We start from the raw sequence: 20,205 nt of genomic DNA, 5'->3' as shown, positions 1-20,205 counted from the left end.
CGGGCCCCGCCCCACCCCGTCCGTCCCCTCAGGCGGCCGGCGGAGCGGAGCGGAGCGGGCGGGGGGCGTGTGGGAGGAAGATCGTAGGATCACAGAATGGTTTAGGTTAGAAGGGACCTTCAAAATCACCTAGTTCCATCCCCCCTGCCATGGGCAGGGACACCTCCCACTACACCAGGTTGCTCAAAGCCCCATCCAGGGATACCCAGCGATGGGGTATCCACAGCTTCTCTGGGCAGTCTGTTCCAGTGCCTCACCACCCTCAGAGTAAAGAATTTCTTCCTAATATCTATTCTAAATCTACCTTCTTCCAGATTGAAGCCATTACCCCACATCCTATCACTACAATCCCTGATAAACAGTCCCTCCCCGTCTTTTCTGTAGGCCCCCTTCAGATACTGGAAGGCCGCTGTAAGGTCTGCCCACAGCCTTCTCTTCTCTGTACCGAACAACCTGAACTCTCTCAGCCTGTCCTCATAGGAGAGGTGCTCCTCTGATCATCTTCATGGCCCTCCTCTGGACTTGCTCCAGCAGGTCCATGTCCTTCTTATGTTGGGGGTTCCAGAGTTGGATGCAGTACTCCAGGTGGGGTCTCACCAGAGCAGAGTAGAGGGGCATAATCACCTCCTTCGACCTGCCGGCTCCTCACCTGGGGTTGTGGGTCTTCCTTCACAAGCACAGCTCCAGATAATAAGTGGGAAGTGGGGGAAGAAGCTGGCTCGGTCAGAAGAAGAGTGCTTCACCACTGAGCTACTCCTCAGCTCTTGGGCAGGCACCATCCCCCCGAGTCCCCTGGCCCAGCAGCAGGCCTCGGCTGACGGGCATTGAGTGTTGGCCCCCAGTAAGGGCCAGTCCCTGGTAATCCCCTGCAAACTCCCCGAGAGCTCTACAGGATTCGTCCCGTTGGTGCAAATCTTGGTACTCAGGCTAGCAGCAACTATGTTTTAAAGTGGGAAATGAAAAAAGAGAAGCAGTGAGATTCCCCTGTCCCTTGATCCCAAGCGCCAGGATTGGGAAGGGGTGTTTCATGCAGACATGTGTCTCTGCGTGTCAGAAATACACTGCGATTTAAGCATCTGGTTTCTGGTATTTAGATCTGAACTCAAGATTTCAGGCGCCTGGAAACTCCTGGTTATGTAAATGCTGCTTTGTGGCAGTGTTTTGTTTTCTATTATTTGTAAACTGTAAAATTAATAAAATTACCCAGAGTGCAGAGGAAACAAAGCCTATGCGATCCTATCTCAGAATCACAGAATCACACAGAATGGTCAGGGTTGGAAGGGACCTCTGGAGATCATCTAGTCCAACCCCCCTGCCAGAGCAGGGTCACCTACAACAGGTTGCACAGGACAGCGTCCAGGTGGGTTTTGAATGTCTCCAGAGCGGGAGACTCCACAACCTCTCTGGGCAGCCTGTTCCAGCGCTCCACTACCCTCAAAGTAAAGAAGTTCCTCCTCATGTTAAGATGGAACTTCCTATGTTCAAGCTTGTGCCCATTACCCCTTGTCCTATCACTGGGCACCACTGAAAAAACACTGCTCCCATCCCCCTGGCATCCTCCCATTAAGTATTTGTAAGTGTTAATAAGATCCCCCCTCAGTCTTCTTTTCTCTAGACTAAAGAGACCCAAGTCCCTCAGCCTTTCCTCATATGAGAGGTGTTCTAATCCCCTAATCATCTTCGTAGCCCTTTGCTGGACCCTCTCCAGCAGATCCCTGTCTTTCTTGAACTGGGGAACCCAGAACTGGACACAGTACTCCAGATGCGGCCTCACCAGGGCAGAGTAGAGGGGGAGGATGACCTCCCTCGATCTGCTGGCCACACTCTTCTTGATGCACCCCAGGATGCCATTCGCCTTCTTGGCCACCAGGGCACATTGCTGGCTCAATGTGCCTGCTCATCTGCCTGCTTGTGCCTCCCTTTCTGTCTCTGCTGACTTCGACGCCCCTGGGCAGTTTCAGCCACGTTAGAAAAAAGGGTGGAAATTTAAAATTTTGGAAAATCCAATACCTGGGCATTAGGGAGAGACCTGGCTTCGTGCTCTCCTAGGTAACAGGTGGGCAGAAGTGAGATGTGACGGATAATACCACAGAGATTTAGCTGCAGCCATCTGGAGGATTAGTACGTACGTAGTTCTGGACTCACCAACCCAGTTCACACTCCTCCATATCTGAAAGGTGTGTGAAAGGACTTTGGTGGAGCGTCTGGTTATTGCAGCCATGGAGGCAAAGGGGGACAAACATAAACGTAGAGGTATCCAGGCTCTCAGAACCTCTTGCTCCATGTTTTCTTTTGCAGTAATCAAACTGCATTTTTTTTTTTTTAAGACGGCAGAGTAATAGGATATTGCAGGTTAACTGGTCCCTTCTAAATCCAGATGGAGTACCTAAAAATTATTTTTTTTTCTGTGTGCAAATATCATGAGGTGAGAAAAATAGTACGGAAATAAGTTTTGGTGTCAAGAGAGGATTGAGTGGTACGTCTGGGGTTTGTGTCAATTTTTAATTCACAACATACCATCTGCTAATCTGGTAGCTATTGTTTTGGCAGCATATGCCACACAGCTGCTGTTTGTAAACCATTGAGTAGAAAGTCAGGTCTGAGTGAAGGTTGCTGCTCTCGTTTGTTTTCATGTTTGTGTAATTGAAAGAAACCAATACAGGATTTTTGCATGAGTCTTGGTTTTTGGGAATGTAGCTTGATTTTCTTGAGGGAAGGGGGAGTTTTTACAGTACTATGGGAGATGTTCTGCATACAGCCTTCAATAATTGACGCATTGTATATAGGAATGCAAAACTTTTCCATCACCACGCTGAGAAGCACACTTGCTTATCAGCACATGCACCTCTTCCCAGCAGTTACTGTCATTAACTGACCCCATCCACACAGATAAAACTTCTGACCCAAGGTCAGCCAGGGTCGTAATGATATTTTCCAGGTGGTAGATGGGTTTATCCCAGAACACATTTGCCTGATAACGGTGGTTAGCATTGTTGCTAGTTCTCTAGTATTTCCCATCTTTCCTATAAACAACCCAGACATCACTGATGGGGGAAGAAATCATATGCAGTACAAAGAATAACATCAGCTGGAGAGAAAATGTTCTCTCTATGAAGAGTTGTGGGATAAGGCTTTATGCACAGAAGGCTTTGTGCATAGAAAGAGAAGAAGCAGAGAGGGACTTAGAAATGGGGTTGAGTGAGTTGCTGGTACTCAGCATACATTGAGCAGGTGACCACTATCCAGGTTAACTCCGCAGTAAAAAAAGCTTGGACTGCTTACTGTTTCTAGTTTTGCTTTATAACTGTGGGAAAGTGTCTTATTTTATCTTTAATGTGGGTATTATGTTGCTATCATCTGACCCAACAGGATGTTGAAATGCTCAATCCATCAAGGCTTATAAAGTTGTCTGGCATTTTTTTATAGAAGAGACTCTATAAAGGGTAGAACTGTAAACATCTGTGGTATTTCTGAGCCACCCGCCTTCTTAATATCTGAGTATCCCTCCTGAAAAGTAACCACGCAAAAAAGCCTTGCAAACTGAAGGCTGTTACTGAGATTTATATTCCTTTCAAATAGATTCCTTTGGGACTTCGCATTCGGTAATGTGCTGTATGCTGTGGCCGTTCAGAACTTAAAAGCAGTTTCTGCTTTTCTTGAGACTTGCATCCCCTTATCGTTTGAGCTGCAGAAGAGCCTCTGTCGGGAACAGAGCAAAGCTGACACTGTGTCCTGCAAATGTCGTTAGCGTGTGATAGCCAGCTTATGCAGTCCAGGGACTAGCAGCATCCCTCCGTGCCTTTGCTGATTCACCTCGCCACTCCTGCTTATGTCAAGCACCACACAAGAACAGAGCTTCACATTGTCTTCAAAGTAAAGATAGGATGCCTCGAGCTACCGATAAGCTTATCCCTACTTTAGAGACACAGTAACAGAGCTGTTGCGGATGGAAAAAAAATCTTTTTGCATCAATATTGGGACTTCAGCACTGGTGTGACTTGTAGTGAGAGGGGCAACTTCCATCACGTGTTTGTGAGGGTTTTCATACATGGATGTCTAAGTGTGTATTTGCATTCCTGTTTTGCCCTGTTTTTGCAATGTTTTATACACTGTGAGTTTCCTGGGATTTTAATTAGAGTTGACAATTGGGACTTTTTTCTGTTCTCAACAAGTCTGGGGGAAAAGGGAAAGCAAAAATTAGGAATTAGAAGTGCTTCCTCCACCTTACTCACAGCTAATGGTGAGGGGAACAATGATTGCACTGAGGCATGTGAAACAGTATTGCCACGTTAAGGACATAACTGCAGAAGACGAAACAAACAGATCTCCAGCTAGACAGAAGGGGCATTGAGAATTTTCTGTGTGGTTGTTGCTCAGCTCATGCCAGTTCCAAGACCCCTTATGCTGCTTTTCACCTGCTATCGTTCATTTGTATCTTTCCCATTGAAAGCAGAGTATTCAGGTGGCAGCAAGCAGTTGTTGGGACCCCACCACTGACAATCCAAAACAGTTTTAAGGCAATGTGCATTTTAAAAACAAAAATCTGTTGGAGTGAATCTGCTGTGTTTCATAACATTATGTGTAAGTCTTCTGTAACACTTGTTAGCCAGCTGTGTCTCCGAGAGAAACAAAGCACCCAGCTGTGCTTTCCGGCAAAGATTAAAGCAATTGTTTTTCTTCAAATACTGATCAAGCTTATAAATCTTTTTAACTGAATTCAGTATGGAAGGAGAAAGGCACTTTGTTTAGGTCTACTTTCATTAATGAGCAGGCAAATTGTTTCTGACTGGGAACAGAATAATATCAAAACCCAAAGCACCCCCTCTGGAAAGAAAAAGCAAGTTTCTACTGAAAAAGAAGAGCAGAGAAAAGAAGTGCAGCACTGATTTTGCTCACTGCAACCATACACAGCCAGATACCTTAAAGTGAGGTTTAAAGACAAACTTGAGCTAATCTAAGACGGCACCTCCAAAACGGAGTGGGTAAGAGGAGACCTGTTTTCACTTGCGGTTGCTGTGGCCTTCCTTGTGTGAGGACTCAGAATTGCTCAGCCTTGGAGCATGCGGATTTTGCTCCCTGGTCTAGCTGAAAAGTAATGTTGCCAGGAAAAAAAAAAAAAAAGAAAAGAAAAAGAAGAACAAAGTTTATTTTTCTATTCGATGGGTGAGACGGTCTGATGTAAGCAGGGCAATACAGTTGGGAAGGCAATTGACAGTCGGGGCACAGACCAGGACTAACCTCTGCCTGCAGCACTGGCGTTCCCAGTCAGCTTATGCTGTGATAAGTTAAAATCCTTCAGCTAGTGCCCTCTCTAATCTAGGCACCCTTCAGCTCTCAGGCAGGGAACGCGGGTCCTAGGAAGGCTCCAGATGGTAGAAATTTCACAGGTTAACAGAGTGAACTCTGTAGTAAGGGACTCTGACACTCTGTAATTTGGAGCTCTTCAGATTTTCTGCACCTTACAGTTGTCTTTTAGTATACAGTTGTCTTTAGCTGGGAGGCTCTGCGTTACCTGCAGTCCAGCTCCAAGCTCCGGCACCTTCAGTCACCCTCTGGAGGCATGAGCTTCTCTGGGGACAGTACCAAGGTCCTGATTCCGGCACATGTGTTAGGCTGTGTGATACCCTCCTCTCCATAAAACTGCTGAACATTCACGTATAATTCCCAGATAAAAGCCTCAGTAAGTTTAAGCTAAATAAATTATACTGTGAATAAATTATACCATGAAGAATTCATTTAAGAGGCAAGGAGTTCAGTCTTTCTGCTTTTTTTGTAACGTTACTCAGCAGTATAGCCACATCCCAGGTAAAAATGACCCCTAAAGCATTCATGCTTGATAAGATGCATAAGGCAGGACATAAACACTTATTTCATTGCTTAGTTATTAAAAAATATATGGGCTTTCTGCTGGGACGTGGCCCAGCTGCCTAGTCCAATGTGGGAATTGATAAGCATGTACAGTAACCAAAATATATTTTAATAACAAAACCCAGGCTTCAATTATGTGGCAAACCCACTGTAATTTAAAATTTTAATAGAAAAACCTGTCTGAACATTTTTGTAATGTATTGTTAGGAGTAATGTGGGATTAAAAGAATATTTGTCTTTAGTGGACAATTTACTTGCCCGAGAGAACCCAAAATACGAATCTGATGTAGAATGTCAAAGAGCAAACAGGGCAGGAGTTAAGGCTCTTAGGTCAGTTCTATGATTTCAGAAGGTTGCCGTAATTCCATACAGAGGTTTCTAGTTTTTCTCATGCACAAAGTTCTGAAAAAAATGTAGAAGCCATACTACAAAGGGGTGCTAAGAGTCAAGAAGTTTTTCATGACGGCCTTTCTTGCTATTTTGGTATTGCAGTAAAGTGAATATCAAAGAGAGAGCTTAAGTTGGGTGAGGTAAAAGTTAGTAATGAAGCAGGATCTGAACTGGGGAGCCAGCTGGATCCTCCAGGTCATTCCTGTGGGAACGGCATATGAAAGGCAGACTCTTTGCGGTGAGTCTTCTGTGCACGTCCATGCAAGATTGACATGGTCAAATGACTTCTTGGCTGGCAAGTGCACAAGCGACATAGAGGGTCACTGATCACTGCCCACGGCTTTGGGTGCCCCAGCTGTGTGTCTTCAGGTTGTGCCATGGCTAATGTGAAAGCACAAAACATGCACCATTAGAGCTGATGCCGATGAGCGCTCAAAAGATGCTGATAAATCCTGTGACTTTAAACGAATGTTGTAGTTACCTTGTATTTTTCTGATGATACAAGACACACTATGGTTCTGGTTTGAACAGTGTGCCAGGAGAGATGATCAGGTTTCACTCGTTTCGTTTGTATTACCTAGGAGGCAAGCAGTTTCCATTGCCAAGGCTTAAAGCAGTAACTCCCTTTCTTGGAAATGAATTGTTGATTGTTAATGCCACTAGAAAGCCGGGCTCCAGCTGTAATCACTCACTGAGACTCAGGTAAGTTAGAGTTTCTTGTTATAAAATATAACTTTACTGAATGAGAAGTTGTTTTTCTAATGTCAAACAGGCTTGATAATAGTCTCATGAAAGTGTCCCATCAGCCACCATAAACCACAGATAATAATCCTCTTTTCATTGCACTATTGCAGAACTTTGTGACTGCTAAGTAGTTACAAACTGTAATGTGGCCACTGTTGATCATTTGTTCAAGTGTAAATCTTCTGACTTAGTCAATACATGTTTTTCACAAGTTGACTAAAGCGTTACAACAGTAGCCTGAATGGAGCAGGAATACTTATTAATGTTGAAGATCGTTTGCTGCAGAGGGAGTTTTTGTTTACAGCCAAAGAGCATGGGAGAGGTGGGTTATCTGTTTGTCACAAAGGTGAGAAGAAATGCAGTAGTAGTTGTCTAGGCGAAATATAGACATCACGACTTCAAAAGAAAATTAAGTCATTTTGGCTACTTCTGAGTTTATTTTTTTTTTTAATTATACAGTTTACCAAAGTAACAAAGAAAACAGTGAACTGTGTCTGCCTTCTTTCAAAACCCATTCATTGCTACGGAGGAGACCACAGCAATTAGCAGCTGGCAAAGCATCACACTCAGCAGCTGCTGGGTTATTAAGTGGTGTCTGTGGTTTCCCTAAATACAAAACAAGACAGGATTTTGCCACCACTGGCTATAAAAAAGAATGCCAAGTGTGCTTAAGGTTACGAAGCCTACTGAAGACGTAGTTTAGAAGTTATATTTTCAGAGAAGTGAATGTTGGGCAGCTAAGGTCCTGAAGCCCAGAGAGGAAGTAGATTTGTCCCAAGCCACTGCAAAAGCCTATGCGAAAGTCAGGTGTAAAAGCTAAATCAACCAGCTCCAGTCTAGTGCTAAATGACCAGCTGAGCCCTCTTCCATCTAGTCTTTCATTTTCCTTCCTGTAGTCAGTTGGCAAACAAATACCTAGGCTGATGTTTTTAAAGATCACACGTATATTTTAAGTACTATTTAATTGTTTGTGGAATTCTATTTTTAATATCACAGTTACCCAGAGGTTTATCTCCCAATGTACCAAAGGACTTATTTCTTGCTCTGAGGAGCTAAAAGTTAATAATAGGCATGAAATAGTGAGAGGTTAGAATTGGTAAGCTAAGGAAGATGAAAGCAAGGGTCTGGGCTGTAAGAGACCATGGCTTTTTTCTTAGCTCTGCCTCTGGTGTGCTACGTGATGCTGAATAACCCACATCCCTTCTCTGCTAGACATGTCCTCCACAGCACGTATTTTCTCTGCCTAGATTGTTGATGTTTTAGGAGAGGACTCCATTACTTATTACAGGTTATTGAAGAGTTTATACCAATGAAGCTCAATCTAAAGTGCCTATAGATTACTTTTCAACTATCTGTGAGAGAAGAGCAAGCTATTGCCAGTATGTTTACATCTGCCATTCATCTCCACTTCCACTGGAAGCGTCTGAAAGATGAAATAGGTGGGAAACCTTTGGCTCAGTCAGCCTGAGAACCACAAATTCTGCTGCACTACCACTAGCAGTCGTCATGGAAGAAGTGAACACCTTGGCCAGCACACAGACCAGGAGGGCTGTGTTTGCCCATGGGTTGTCAAGCTTTACCTGGCTTGTTTCTGAAGAGCCTTAAAAAGCAATGAGTATCAATACTATGTTAATATTGCAGCTTTATTCATTTTATGATGAGGCAGGTTGTCTGAACAAGGCAAGGTTAATTTTTACAACCTCTCCGTTTTCTCTCATTGGCTCTTTCATAAGGACCTGGAAATCACCTTACATTGGCACTCTCACCATTGAACAAGAAACAAAGGCATTGCAAGGTTAGTGACTTGTAACAATAGTTTTTCAGCTCCTATCACAGATGTGCAAGGGTTTGAATAGCTAGTGCACGAGCAGCTTAGTAGGATGATTTTTTATACTGTACCTTGATGTTCCCAGAAGATTTCCTGCTCCCTTGTCAATTGCGGAGCACTGGAATAGATGCACTGGGGTGACGGGCTAGTGGACCTTTCATCAATTTAAGAGCAGACTGAACAAACATCTGTCAGGAAGCCCAATGAAGCCTCCTTAGGGCCAGAGAATGAAGTAAATCAATGTTTCTCAGCCTGTGGACCTTACACCTCTGGTAGTCAGTAAGGAAACAGTGGGTAGTTCATGAAACAAACACAAAGACTCAGCAACCATAAAAAGGATGCGCACTTCCTTATATCAGCAAACAAAGGAAATAAGGGGAAAATGCAGTTACTAATCGAACATCTGAAGTTATTTATTTGATCATTTATGGAAACCATTGTGCCAATGCTTTTTCTTTTTTTTTTTTCTTTTCCTCATAACACTGAGATGATCCTTGGTATTTTAAAAGAAAGGTGCTGCGATGATGTTTTGATTAAATTGCAAAAAAATTGAGAGGATGAAATCTCAAGATTATTACCAGCTCTGCTTTTTTATGATCCTATATCCTCCTCTGTGATTTTCTACTTCTGCTCTCTGCTTTACCGTTTTTGGCACTATTTACAGTTCCCTGTCTTCCTGTCAACCCCCCCCCCCAAAAAGGTAAGTTGAAGGTGCAGCAAAATACTCCCTATGTTTATATCAGAAAAATAAAGTGATTTTCCACCTCTCAGCCTGTGAGGATAATTCACCTTGCTTGTACAGAATTCATAGATCCCCCATTTCCAGGCTCGTGTTCTTTCAGTTATTTCTCACTGTTCCATCTCCATTTCCCATAATACTGCACCTTCTTCCTGTAATTTGCCTGCTCTCTAAGCGCCGAGCTGCCTGCCCTCTTTGTGCCCCTAACTTTGAATGCTTTCACCTCTTCCTCTCTAGTTAGTATTTTTTTTTGCATTTTCTTATATTTTTTCCCATTTTCCTATGCACAAAGATACCTTTTCTGCTTTTAAAGTAATTAAATTAGCAAAGCTGATTGAAATCTAGGTAAACTAATTCTCTGAGCACTATGCTTTTCAACAGATGCATTACTCAATGCACATTAGCCAACCTCCTGTGGACCTCACTGAACGACAGAAATGATTATCTGATGAACATATTCAACAACAATAGCATTATTCAAACACTTTACTCAATAAATTACATTCAGCACACTCAGAAGTTAATGGTGCATTCAGGTTGCTCTGTTTGCTCAGCAGAGCATGTGTACAGCCTTAAGGGGGGAAACCAATTCCCTGCTACATCTGAGGGAAACAGGGGGTGTGGAGGCTCTTCTGGTCAGTTGTGTCTCTAGTGAGCAGGACAAAGTGTGTGTGTGTGTTGGTGGGGTGTGTGTGTTTAAGTCACATCTAGGGAATGAATGATGCATGTGAAGAGGAAGAGAGATAACCTGCTCCATTTCCTGGCTGGTAGTAGAAGAGGCCCAGCCACTTGTTTTCATGCTCATCCCTAGTACTTCAGCTACAAATGAATACAACAAATCAGCGTATTTCTAATCTCCAGCTTTTCTCCAAGTTGGGGTGTGCATGTGTGTATGTGTTTGGAGCAGGGGGTTGAAGTAAATCTAAACTCAAATCCCTGCTCTTCACTTCTTGTTCCATTCAACTTTTTCTTCACTACTTGGAGCAACTATTTTTTCTTTTACTGTTTAAGACTCTCTAGTGCCTCCTTTGTCATTTCCAATAGAGGCTAAGTCTTCTTGTGGTCTTTATGTCCACAATGCCAAATAGATCCCCCTTTGACCTTTCTGTTGCTTTTTTAAACCTTTGAGGTGTTTCATTGTTAGCCTCAACATTGGATATTACCTTGATGCAAATTCATGTCATCTACATTTTCCACAATCTGCTCAATTTCTTTAGCCAGCTTCCCTTCTCGACTGCCTTTGATTCATTCTGTACAAAACAAACCTCCTCTAATGCTAAGGTTGAAAGTTCTCTTTGGCTACAAGGATTTGGATCATATTTTTTCTTCTCTTGTCTTTACATTGGTCAGAATATAATTTTGCTAAAGCGTCATGCCCTGACACAACTCTTGGCAGCTGCTTCCACGTGTACTGCTACTAGAACTAACTAGTGTTACAAAACTTCATACCACTGTTATCTTTCTCCTACTGCTCAATTGTGTGCTTACTTGAAGGTTTCTCTTCTTTTGTTGTCTGAATCCTCACCTTGCTCTGAATTTCATACAGCCCATATAACTTCTTCGTTTTCTCCAGTCTTAGCTAACAACCTCTCATTAGTCTGTGCCTGTGCTGTCCCATGAAGTCAATTTTCTCATGTTTGTCTCTTGAGTAACTCCTTATCTTTGAAGTCCATTTTAGTTTTTCCGTTCCATATGTTCTTTGCAATGCTTCAGTGAATTAATTGTGTTTTCAAAGGATACAAAAGCATCAGTTAACATCCACAATCTTCTATAGCAACAGTGGTGCATAAAGCAAACATAACCTTTTAAAGGCACATTTCCAGCTCTTTTGAACAGAGGAGTTGTGCCAGTTACAACCCAAATAATACCACGAAACAGGCTCTGTGACCCTTTAGGCTTGTGGCTGGAGGTTGTCCTATACCACCATTTCTCAACATCAAGTGAAGGCTGCAAGTGGAAAAATGTAACCAGAGTTCTGTAGACTTCTGATTGCAGAAGCACCGCTGGCCACAAGACCCACCCTGCAGTCCTTTAACAAATTTAAGTTTCTCATCAACCGAGCACATAGACCAGGAACCATCTCTAGTGCTGTGAGACCTTGCTGCCTCACTGCCAGACATTTAGGCACCAAAATGCATTGCTGTCTTTCAAAATAGCTTTGCAGGAATGTCATCCACCCAGTCTTCTGGCTGGCTAGAATTTGTCTATTGCTCAGCATCTGCTGGAGATTTTAGTCAAATTCTTGATCCCCATTTTCTCTGGGTAGGACTTTCTTTTCCCCTTCACATCCTTCTCCTCAATATGGGATTAGCAAAAGAAGGTATAAAGTTTTTCATTTCTAACCCCTCTTGCTGCTCAGGTAAGGAAGTAGCAGCTCAGCCTTGAGAAGGTATTCACCTCAGGGTAAATTTCTTAATCTGGATTTAGGTATCTCCATGGCCTGCTTTCCACCCGTGTTGGTTCCCACTGATTTTTGTGGCTTGCTGGTGACCCAGCATACCTTTAATTTCTGTTCCAATTTGTTCAGCTGGAGGCTCAGGACTGGTGTAACTCCAGTCATGGATTGATAGGTGACATTAGGCTTTTCACATTAGAAAGGGATGGTGCAGTTCTTATGGCCATTAGCAAAAGCCCACTCACAGCTGTACTCAGAGTAACAAAAATTAAGTCTTTCCTTCTGTAGTGCTTGTGCACAACTTAAAGTCCTAGGACTTTAAATGCTTCAAATCTCCAGATGACAGCTCACCCACAAGAGGTGTTCATACATGTTAGTATTAATGCTTGCTCATGTGAATGTTTTGTTTCCTTGCTTGTGCTTTATTACATAGTAGTATCTTCATGCTTTGCTATTCAGCTCCTTTGAGACTGATGTATTGACGGTGTATTACTTATCTAGAAAGCATTAAAGCCCTAGTGCTGATGTCTTGAAGAGCTTGCTTTAACCTTCTGCTTGAGCTCTAATTGCAGACATGGAGGACAGAAATAGTTCTTTAATGAAAAAAGCCACCACCTTGCCAAACATATTTAAAAGCATATGTCTGATAGGATATAAGCCAATTGATATCCCCCCTGTTATTCTTTTTTACCTGCAGCAAAGGAGTAGCTTGGTAACCATTCTTCGTGAGAATTCAACATCTTTCCCAGTACAAATCAGCAATACATTAATTTCTTCAGCTGTCCCTCAGCTCCTCAAGTAAGTCACCACCTCTAATGGGAGCAATGTAGGAATACCCAAATAGGCAAATAACCTTGTTTTCCAGCAGAAGTCTGGCCACAGACAGAGGTCATGATGGACTGCAGAACCAAGGGACAGCAAAAGAATTGCTTAGCTTTCCTTCTGTGTTCAACTTTGTGATGCTGATTACTACTCATACTCAGACTTCCCAGATGATGAACTTGCTCATACATCAGTGCTAACTGCAGCTACGGCAGTGGCAGTGGGATTTGCATGTGCAAGTTTACTGAGAAGTTAGACAGACAAACAAAAAGAAAACAATTTGCATTTTGGTAGTCAACTTATTATGGGACACATGGCTCCGATGCATAAATTTGAAAGTGAAATCTGATTTGACTGTGCTTAGTGTTTGTATAACTGACAGGGCTAAGTTGAGAGCCCCTCAGTGGCAGAGTGCCAGCCTGAACTTGCCAGAGGAAGCTCCACCTGACGCTCAGGAGACCCGTGGGAAGAACAGGTACATTTACTTGCAGAGGGCAATTTAACTGAATGATTAACCTTCAGCCAAATTGACAAAATCTATTTTAACAGCAAATAAATTTTGTGTAATAGCCTCAGAAGGTACAAATTATCAGAACTAAGAGCAGTTTGTTGTTGTTTTCCTTTGTAAATGCTTAATAATTTTAAATTGCTTCACCTACTGGTTATGTTTCACTTTCAACGAACGTCTCATTTTTTTTCACCCAAGAGGAAGCACCTCTCTGATCTTGTGTTTCTTTAATACAGCATTTCCTTCTTTCCTTGAGGAGAAAAATGAGCTGGGCATTCCTACGTGATCTGCTGAGTGGAGTGAATAAATATTCAACAGGAATTGGAAGAATCTGGGTAGCAGTTGTGTTCATATTCCGCTTACTGGTTTATGTTGCGGCTGCAGAGAACATCTGGAAGTATGAACATCACGAATTTGAATGCAATATCAAGCAGCCTGGTTGTGAAAATGTCTGCTTTGACCATTTTTTCCCTGTCTCCCACATCAGACTTTGGGCTTTGCAATTAATCATAGTCTCCACCCCTTCACTCTTGGTTGTTTTTCATGTTGCTTACCGAGAGAACAGAGAGAAACACTGCAACCAGAAACTTTATAAAAGTCCAGCAGAGATAGATGGTGGATTGCTATGCACTTACCTTATCAGCCTTATTTTGAAAACAGGATTTGAAATAGTTTTTCTTGTTCTGTTTTATAAATTGTACAACGGATTCAAAGTACCACGTCTTGTGAAATGTGACATAAGACCATGTCCCAATACCGTAGACTGCTATATTTCCAAACCCACAGAGAAGATGATTTTCCTCTATTTTCTGGTGGCAACTTCATGCCTGTGCATTGTATTAAATCTAAGTGAATTGAGTTATCTCATTTTCAAATACTCCATAAAATGTTATCTGGAGAGGTACACGAAGAAACGTCAAGGCTTAAAAGGCGATTGCCACAAATCAGAAATTGTCGGTCACAACACACCAGCCGCTGCAGGACAGTTCCACAACAGCTCCCCGTCTTTGCCTCTGAATATGCAAGATAAATGTGAAGAAAGTTCCCTGTTGACTTGAAAGAAGGCAAGAGAGCACCTTCCCGTTACACAAGCTCTATTTGACAAATTGCTTTTCCAATCAGAAATGAAAGGATAGTTACATAGGAAATACTTTTTCTCTATTAGTTCCCCCTTAGTTGAATGGATAAACTCAGTCGCGTTATGTGCGTCATTCATAGAATCATCTAGATCTTTTCATGTTGAAACAAGAGGTGTAGAAGTCTGAAAATTCCATAAAGTTTTAATATAAACACAGATGCTTATGATAAATCATGCTGAAACAATTGCTCAAACAGTCGTGTTTTGAGTATTACACAAAATTGCTTTGGTACAAGCAAAAAGGGGCTTTTCACATGCAGAGTTGGAAGAACCTGGGATCGATTAACTTGCTGAACGGTAAGGGGATGTACAGCCTTTGTCAGGTGGGTGGATCTGATAACTGTTGAAAGAGTGATCTGAAAGCACTGGCATATGGTGGCTGCTGGTGTCATGAAGTGAGCTGCATGGTCACAAGCCCATTCCACTGGGAATTTTTAAAACACCTCAAAAAAAAGACAAAAATAAGAAGAGGTAGACCCCTCTAGATAGAGGTAGATACCTCTATCTATACCTCTATCTATCTATAGATACCTCTAGATAGAGGTAGACACCTTTAGATAAAGACAGACCTGGTTATTTAGCTATTTGTGGAGCATTTCCTTCTGGAAGTATTTGAGCCCTTTACAGTTTTTAGGGTATTTTAGGGTATTTATCATCAGAATGCATCCTCTAAGAAAAGGTATTGGCTCAAACTTGTGCAGGCAGTATATACCAGAGTTGACTCCTGGTCACCTGCACCAGGCAGCTCCCGAGTCGTTAGACTTTTCTTTTGCTCTGTGGCTGTGGCATCTGAGGGAAAAGATCATTCCCAGTTCCCTAGGATCTGAGTACAGAAATGTAGACTGCACGATATGGCAAAACAGTAGCCAGTAGTCCTAGTATTCTGTAGCCTGGAATCTGGCTCCTTTAGTAAGGCTGAAAATACTGCTACCCCTTCAGCAGATTTCTCTGCCATAGAAGAACATATGAAATCCAAATACGAAAAGCCTCTGGAAGAAACAACAGTAAAAAAGAATCACCTATTCCCTCCCCACAAATTTCAGAATCTCTCCTTAACACTACACACCTCTGTTCTTTGTTACGTGTGTTGCTTGGGCTAACAGGAAAGGGACAGAAATTAGCTAAGATGTGTCTTCTGTTGAACCTAGACTTCTGAGACGATAGAAATAAAAAGTCTAATAGACTTATTTCAGGGTGGTGTTCTCTTTCCACTGCTGGGATGAAAGACCTTTGGCCATACATCAGTACTGAGCCTGACCAAAATACACCCTTTACAGAAAAACACCACCTGTGATAAGCAGAGCTCTCTGAATGCTGAACTGACTTTATTGTTCATGCCAACATAAAGAGGAGGAAACAGTAGCAAAAGCACGTTAACTATTTTTTCAGTCCAACAAAACCCAGCTTTGGTTACAAAGCATTATTTATATGAGTGATGGGGTAGCAGTTACAGAATTAATTTTAAGAACTAATGAATAAACTGTGTGCTTATGAGTGTGATTTTCAACCTTTTTTTTTTTTTCTAAAATAAACTTACTTTTCTAAAAGGTGAACATACCTTTGCTGCTGCTGAACTGAACAGCGACAGCAGTCCCTCAAATACGAGCTTGCCAGCTTGTGGCCAGTTAAAGTTTTACATCTCGAGTGATGCCAAATCAGTGTGGCTATCTGTAAAGGCAACACACTTTACAGAATTCAGAATGTTTTCTGTTAAATCTCTACATACACAGGATGTGGCTCACAACAGAAATGCAGTTGGAAACTCTTTTGCCGTTACTGGACAAAACCCACCAAGGAGTGCACGAAGCAAACCCACTGCCCATCAGCCCTGTGTAACTATGACTGCCACAGTCTGAGTAACCGAGAACAAACCCCAAAATCATCTTGGCCCTTTTGTACCCCAATGCATCACTTTTTAAGACAAGGGCAACACTGTCAAAATAAAAAATGCTTCCAAAATGACTGTTCTTTAATTATTGAGGACAGATTTTAAGACAGAACATTAACAAAAAAGTATTTATTCTTTTTTTTTTTTTTAAAGCAATGTTTATTTGAGAGAAAATGAAGAGAAGCAAACACAGTTTAGCCAACACAGGTTTCTGATTAAATATGTGCATTAGCTGCTCTCTAATAAAAAAGTATATTAAGTCAGGGCTTGAAGGGTTTTAGAGCATCCCCTAAAACTCTGTGGCTGGTCAGAACTTCCTGCTTAGACCAAAAATTTTCCTGTGAAACAAGAACTTTTAATTCTTTGGAATGTATATTCAAGGTTTTATTTCTAATTCTATCTTTAACAGCCATGAAATGATAAATAAATATCCAAAATCAACAGGTTTCAAGTCTTGGAGGATACTTCAGTTTTGACAAAGTCAGTACCTTACATGAGAAATATTCTGAAAAATTATTATGGACCAACTCTGTGTAACCCCCAACTCACTCGTAGCAAACCACCACGCGGCTTTTACATCATGTGCTGCAAAATCCGTGTGTTTGACAGAGCCACTAATGAGAAGGAAACGAGCATCACACAAGGCAGCTCTGTCAGATTTTACTTAACCTGAGAGAACAGAAACTCAGCTACTTTCTGAACACTTGCTCTCGGCCAGCATTTGGTCTTTTACTGACTCCTCCTCTTCCACAGCCCTTTCCCTGCCTTTATGCTTTGTGCTCCAGTTAAAGTTTCACTCATCCATCCATCCCTGAAGTCATTTGCTCTTACATTTTTGGTTCCAATGAGTTTGTAGGCTCAGTCCCTAAACTAAAGGTTTAAGGGCTTTTTTGTGTATTCAACTTCCAAGTCACTCAAAGAGACAAAATTAAAAAAAAATCAAGTGCTATGTTTTTTTCTTTTTAAAATGTAAAAGTACAGTCTCCTCAAGCACATGGAAATTGGAAGGAAGCTGATCTGAGCCCATACTGTAATGGAGAAATAACATAATGCACATTCATACAAAAATATTTACCTCACTCATATTTCAAAACATCTCTGCAAACATTAAAAGATCCAAGTCTTACATAGATCCTTGTTTTCTTTAAAACCCAAGTAATCTCCTTGCCTTGTGACAAATGAGGTCTGAAAAAAAGTCACAGAAAAAAACCCTTCCCTACTTGCTGATAGTTTCTTCCCTCTCCTCCCACCTCCAGTGTTCCCAGCCCTGTTTCCCATCCCTTCAATGGGATCACTTTTTCCATACCAAGGCTCCAGCCCGGGGTGAGCAGGCCACGAGCTGGAGCTCCTGAAGCCCAGGTAGACCAAACCCCGGGTAGTGTGTCCCTCCCCACGCAGGTGGGAGCCCCAACCAACTAATTCTTTGGCACGGAAAATTAATTGCAAAGATACAGCCAACTACTTTTCCCCACCTCAACCAGCGACTGTTTTCAGTATTACTTTTACAAGCATCGCTCCCTCACTATCCATCAGCCACAGACAGGACATCCCAGCAGGACCAACAGTCCCCCCATCCTGCTCAGAACGACCACCCGAAAATACGTGAGGACAGACCCACTACTCTTATTTACACTGAATTAGGGCTCAGACAACGTAAGATTTCTTTATAAACATAGTTAACCACAGGAGAGGCTGTCTGCCAGTTCAAAGATGTCTTTCAATCTCAAAACAGTCTGTACTCTGCATCCAGACTCATGGATTTCGTTGCTTCCCCATCAGCAATCGCTGCTGGTTTAGTCAGCACATTCCTGATGGTGCCAAGGGGTTTAGAAGAAAGCGTCTTTGCTCAAATGGACCACGGTTCATGTGTGACATGTCTGGAAGACAGAGGCAAAGAGGAGGAAGGAGAAAAAGGGAGGGGAGAAGACAGAGAGGGACCGGGCGGCAGGGCAGGGCCTGGCAGCACCCGTGGGTGCTGGGGCACCCCACAGGCTGGGGGGTGCTGGCAGAGCTGGGCTCGGCTGCCCTGGTCCCCATCCTGCCAGCAGCCCCAAGGACAGGGGTACGGCTCTGGGCTCCAGAGGAGCTCTCTGCTCAGGCACTCTGCTGCAGCTATAGCAGGAGGCTTTATACATCACTCACGGTAAAACATCTAAATGCAAACACCAAAATTTATTTCCTCAGGAACTTTTGTAGGTGGCTTTAGCGAACCACAGTGCCCTCTGCAGTCCATGACATCTTAAATTAGACCCTGCCTTTGGTCCCCTGCTTTAAGTTTAAAATACTTTTTTTAAAAAAAGGAAAAAAAACAACATACTAGATTACCTGTTGGACAGGCTGTCAGTACCCACCTAAAAGGGGGTGTGCCATGGAGGGCACTGACTATATTGGTACAGCACCCACTTTAATTGGATTAATTGGGCTAAGAACAAGACAATATTAAAAATGTCATTCTCAGAAATTCAGACGCTACATTCAGATCCAAACCAGAAATTATTTCCTGAATATTTATGACATTGGATTTTTTTTCCTTTTTTTTTTCTTTTTTTAAAAATAGCATTCTAGTATAGCACTGTGTAGCTAAATAGTTGTATGCTAGTCTCAGTTTAAAAACTGTAAATGATATGGTATCTATCATTGGGAACATCAATGTTGAAACTGTTTAACTTACACAACACAAAATTCTTCTAAAAATTAACAGTTGTGAGGTCTGTCAACAGCGACTGCAGTGGTTAGGTACATCTGAAAACAAGAGATTTCAGGCGAACTTTGTGGATCCTCTCCAGAGGAGGTTCTCTGCCCTCTTCTCCCCTGCAGAAGATCCGCTCTGCAATCACCGCGGCTGGCATCCAACAGCAACTCCATCCAGGGAGACTGCGCGGCCTCTGGTAGGTAGAACATGGCAATGATTATTAACCATCTCTCATATGAGTTAAAATGCAAGGATTTGTTTTGGTTTTATCATTCTCAGACCGCACCTTTGATTTACTAACTTGGCAGAATTGCCAGTTGAGTCACTTGGGAGGGAGCGAAAGCGAGAGGAAGGAATGGGCTCCGTTCAAATGGAAGCACGGGCTTTCTGAGAAGGTACGCAATTTAGCACCAGATAGCAAACCAAGGCTATGCCCAAGTTGAAATGCTGTTGCCTTTCTGTTTTTTCATACATAATCCTCACTCTCACAAGAAGTCACTTCATTTGGTCATAGGAATGCGCCCTCTGCATTGATATTCAAGTAAATTGTCAAAGATTCCAGGTGAATAGCTTAAGAGCAATCAAGTGTAGCATTTAATGCAAAGCTTTACATGGCAAGACAAGTTTATAGGAGAAAAAAAAAAAAATCAAGCCAATCTCTCCCAAGATAAAGACTATTTTATATTACTGAAGGTAGGTCACATCCAGTAATGAGAATAATCCAAGAAAAATTTTTGGTACCACACAACCCAGCTGGCTTGTCCCATCCAAGTTAAGAATAATCCCGCATGAAAACCAACATTGAAGATTCCTGGGTACTCACAGCTCCCACCAACGCATTCACGCTTTTGGTTACTCAACAAACTGGATACCTGTCATTTCGGTTAGCAGCATAGAGAGAAATTGCTCCAATCCCGGGCACTACGAGCGGCACCGCTTCTGAGGCTCGTTCCAGTGTGGAAAAAGAGAGAGGTGGCGAGAGTGCTGCCAGGTACAGTCAGCAAGAGGCAGAAGAGCGCGGAGGGAGCCCATGCCATCAATAGAGCACAACCACCGAGTTTATCTGCAAGATCACAATCTCACTTCCCTTTCAGAAAGTGCCTTGTTTATTCAGTTTTTAATGGTATGGCATAAGGACTCACGTATTTTATAGATAGATACCAAATTGGTATTATCAAAATAAACAATCTGTT

The 20,205-nt window shown here is 42.4% G+C and overlaps 1 protein-coding gene across 1 annotated transcript; it reads left to right on the top strand.

Moving 5' to 3' along the window:
- The first annotated feature begins 13,557 nt into the window (after positions 1 to 13,557).
- Positions 13,558 to 20,146, top strand: GJB7 (gap junction protein, beta 7, 25kDa). Its single transcript, XM_009887489.1, has 2 exons — positions 13,558 to 14,251; positions 20,010 to 20,146. Exons 1-2 carry the CDS (start codon positions 13,558 to 13,560, stop codon positions 20,144 to 20,146), a joined length of 831 nt encoding a protein of 276 aa, XP_009885791.1.
- Positions 20,147 to 20,205: the final 59 nt, after the last annotated feature.

The sequence above is a fragment of the Charadrius vociferus genome, unplaced genomic scaffold, assembly GCF_000708025.1.
Source record: "Charadrius vociferus isolate BGI_N301 unplaced genomic scaffold, ASM70802v2 scaffold185, whole genome shotgun sequence".
In the NCBI taxonomy this organism is placed as follows: domain Eukaryota; kingdom Metazoa; phylum Chordata; class Aves; order Charadriiformes; family Charadriidae; genus Charadrius; species Charadrius vociferus.
The sequence above is the reverse complement of the archived record's forward strand: the minus strand, read 5'-3'. Positions and strand labels throughout refer to the sequence as shown.

Coding starts and splice junctions, on each gene's coding strand:
- GJB7 (XM_009887489.1), top strand. CDS start 13,558: ATGAGCTGGGCATTCCTACGTGATCTGCTGAGTGGAGTGAATAAATAT. Junction 14,252..20,009: donor CCACAAATCAGAAATTGTCG/GTCACAACACAC, acceptor TGCCAGGTACAG/TCAGCAAGAGGCAGAAGAGC.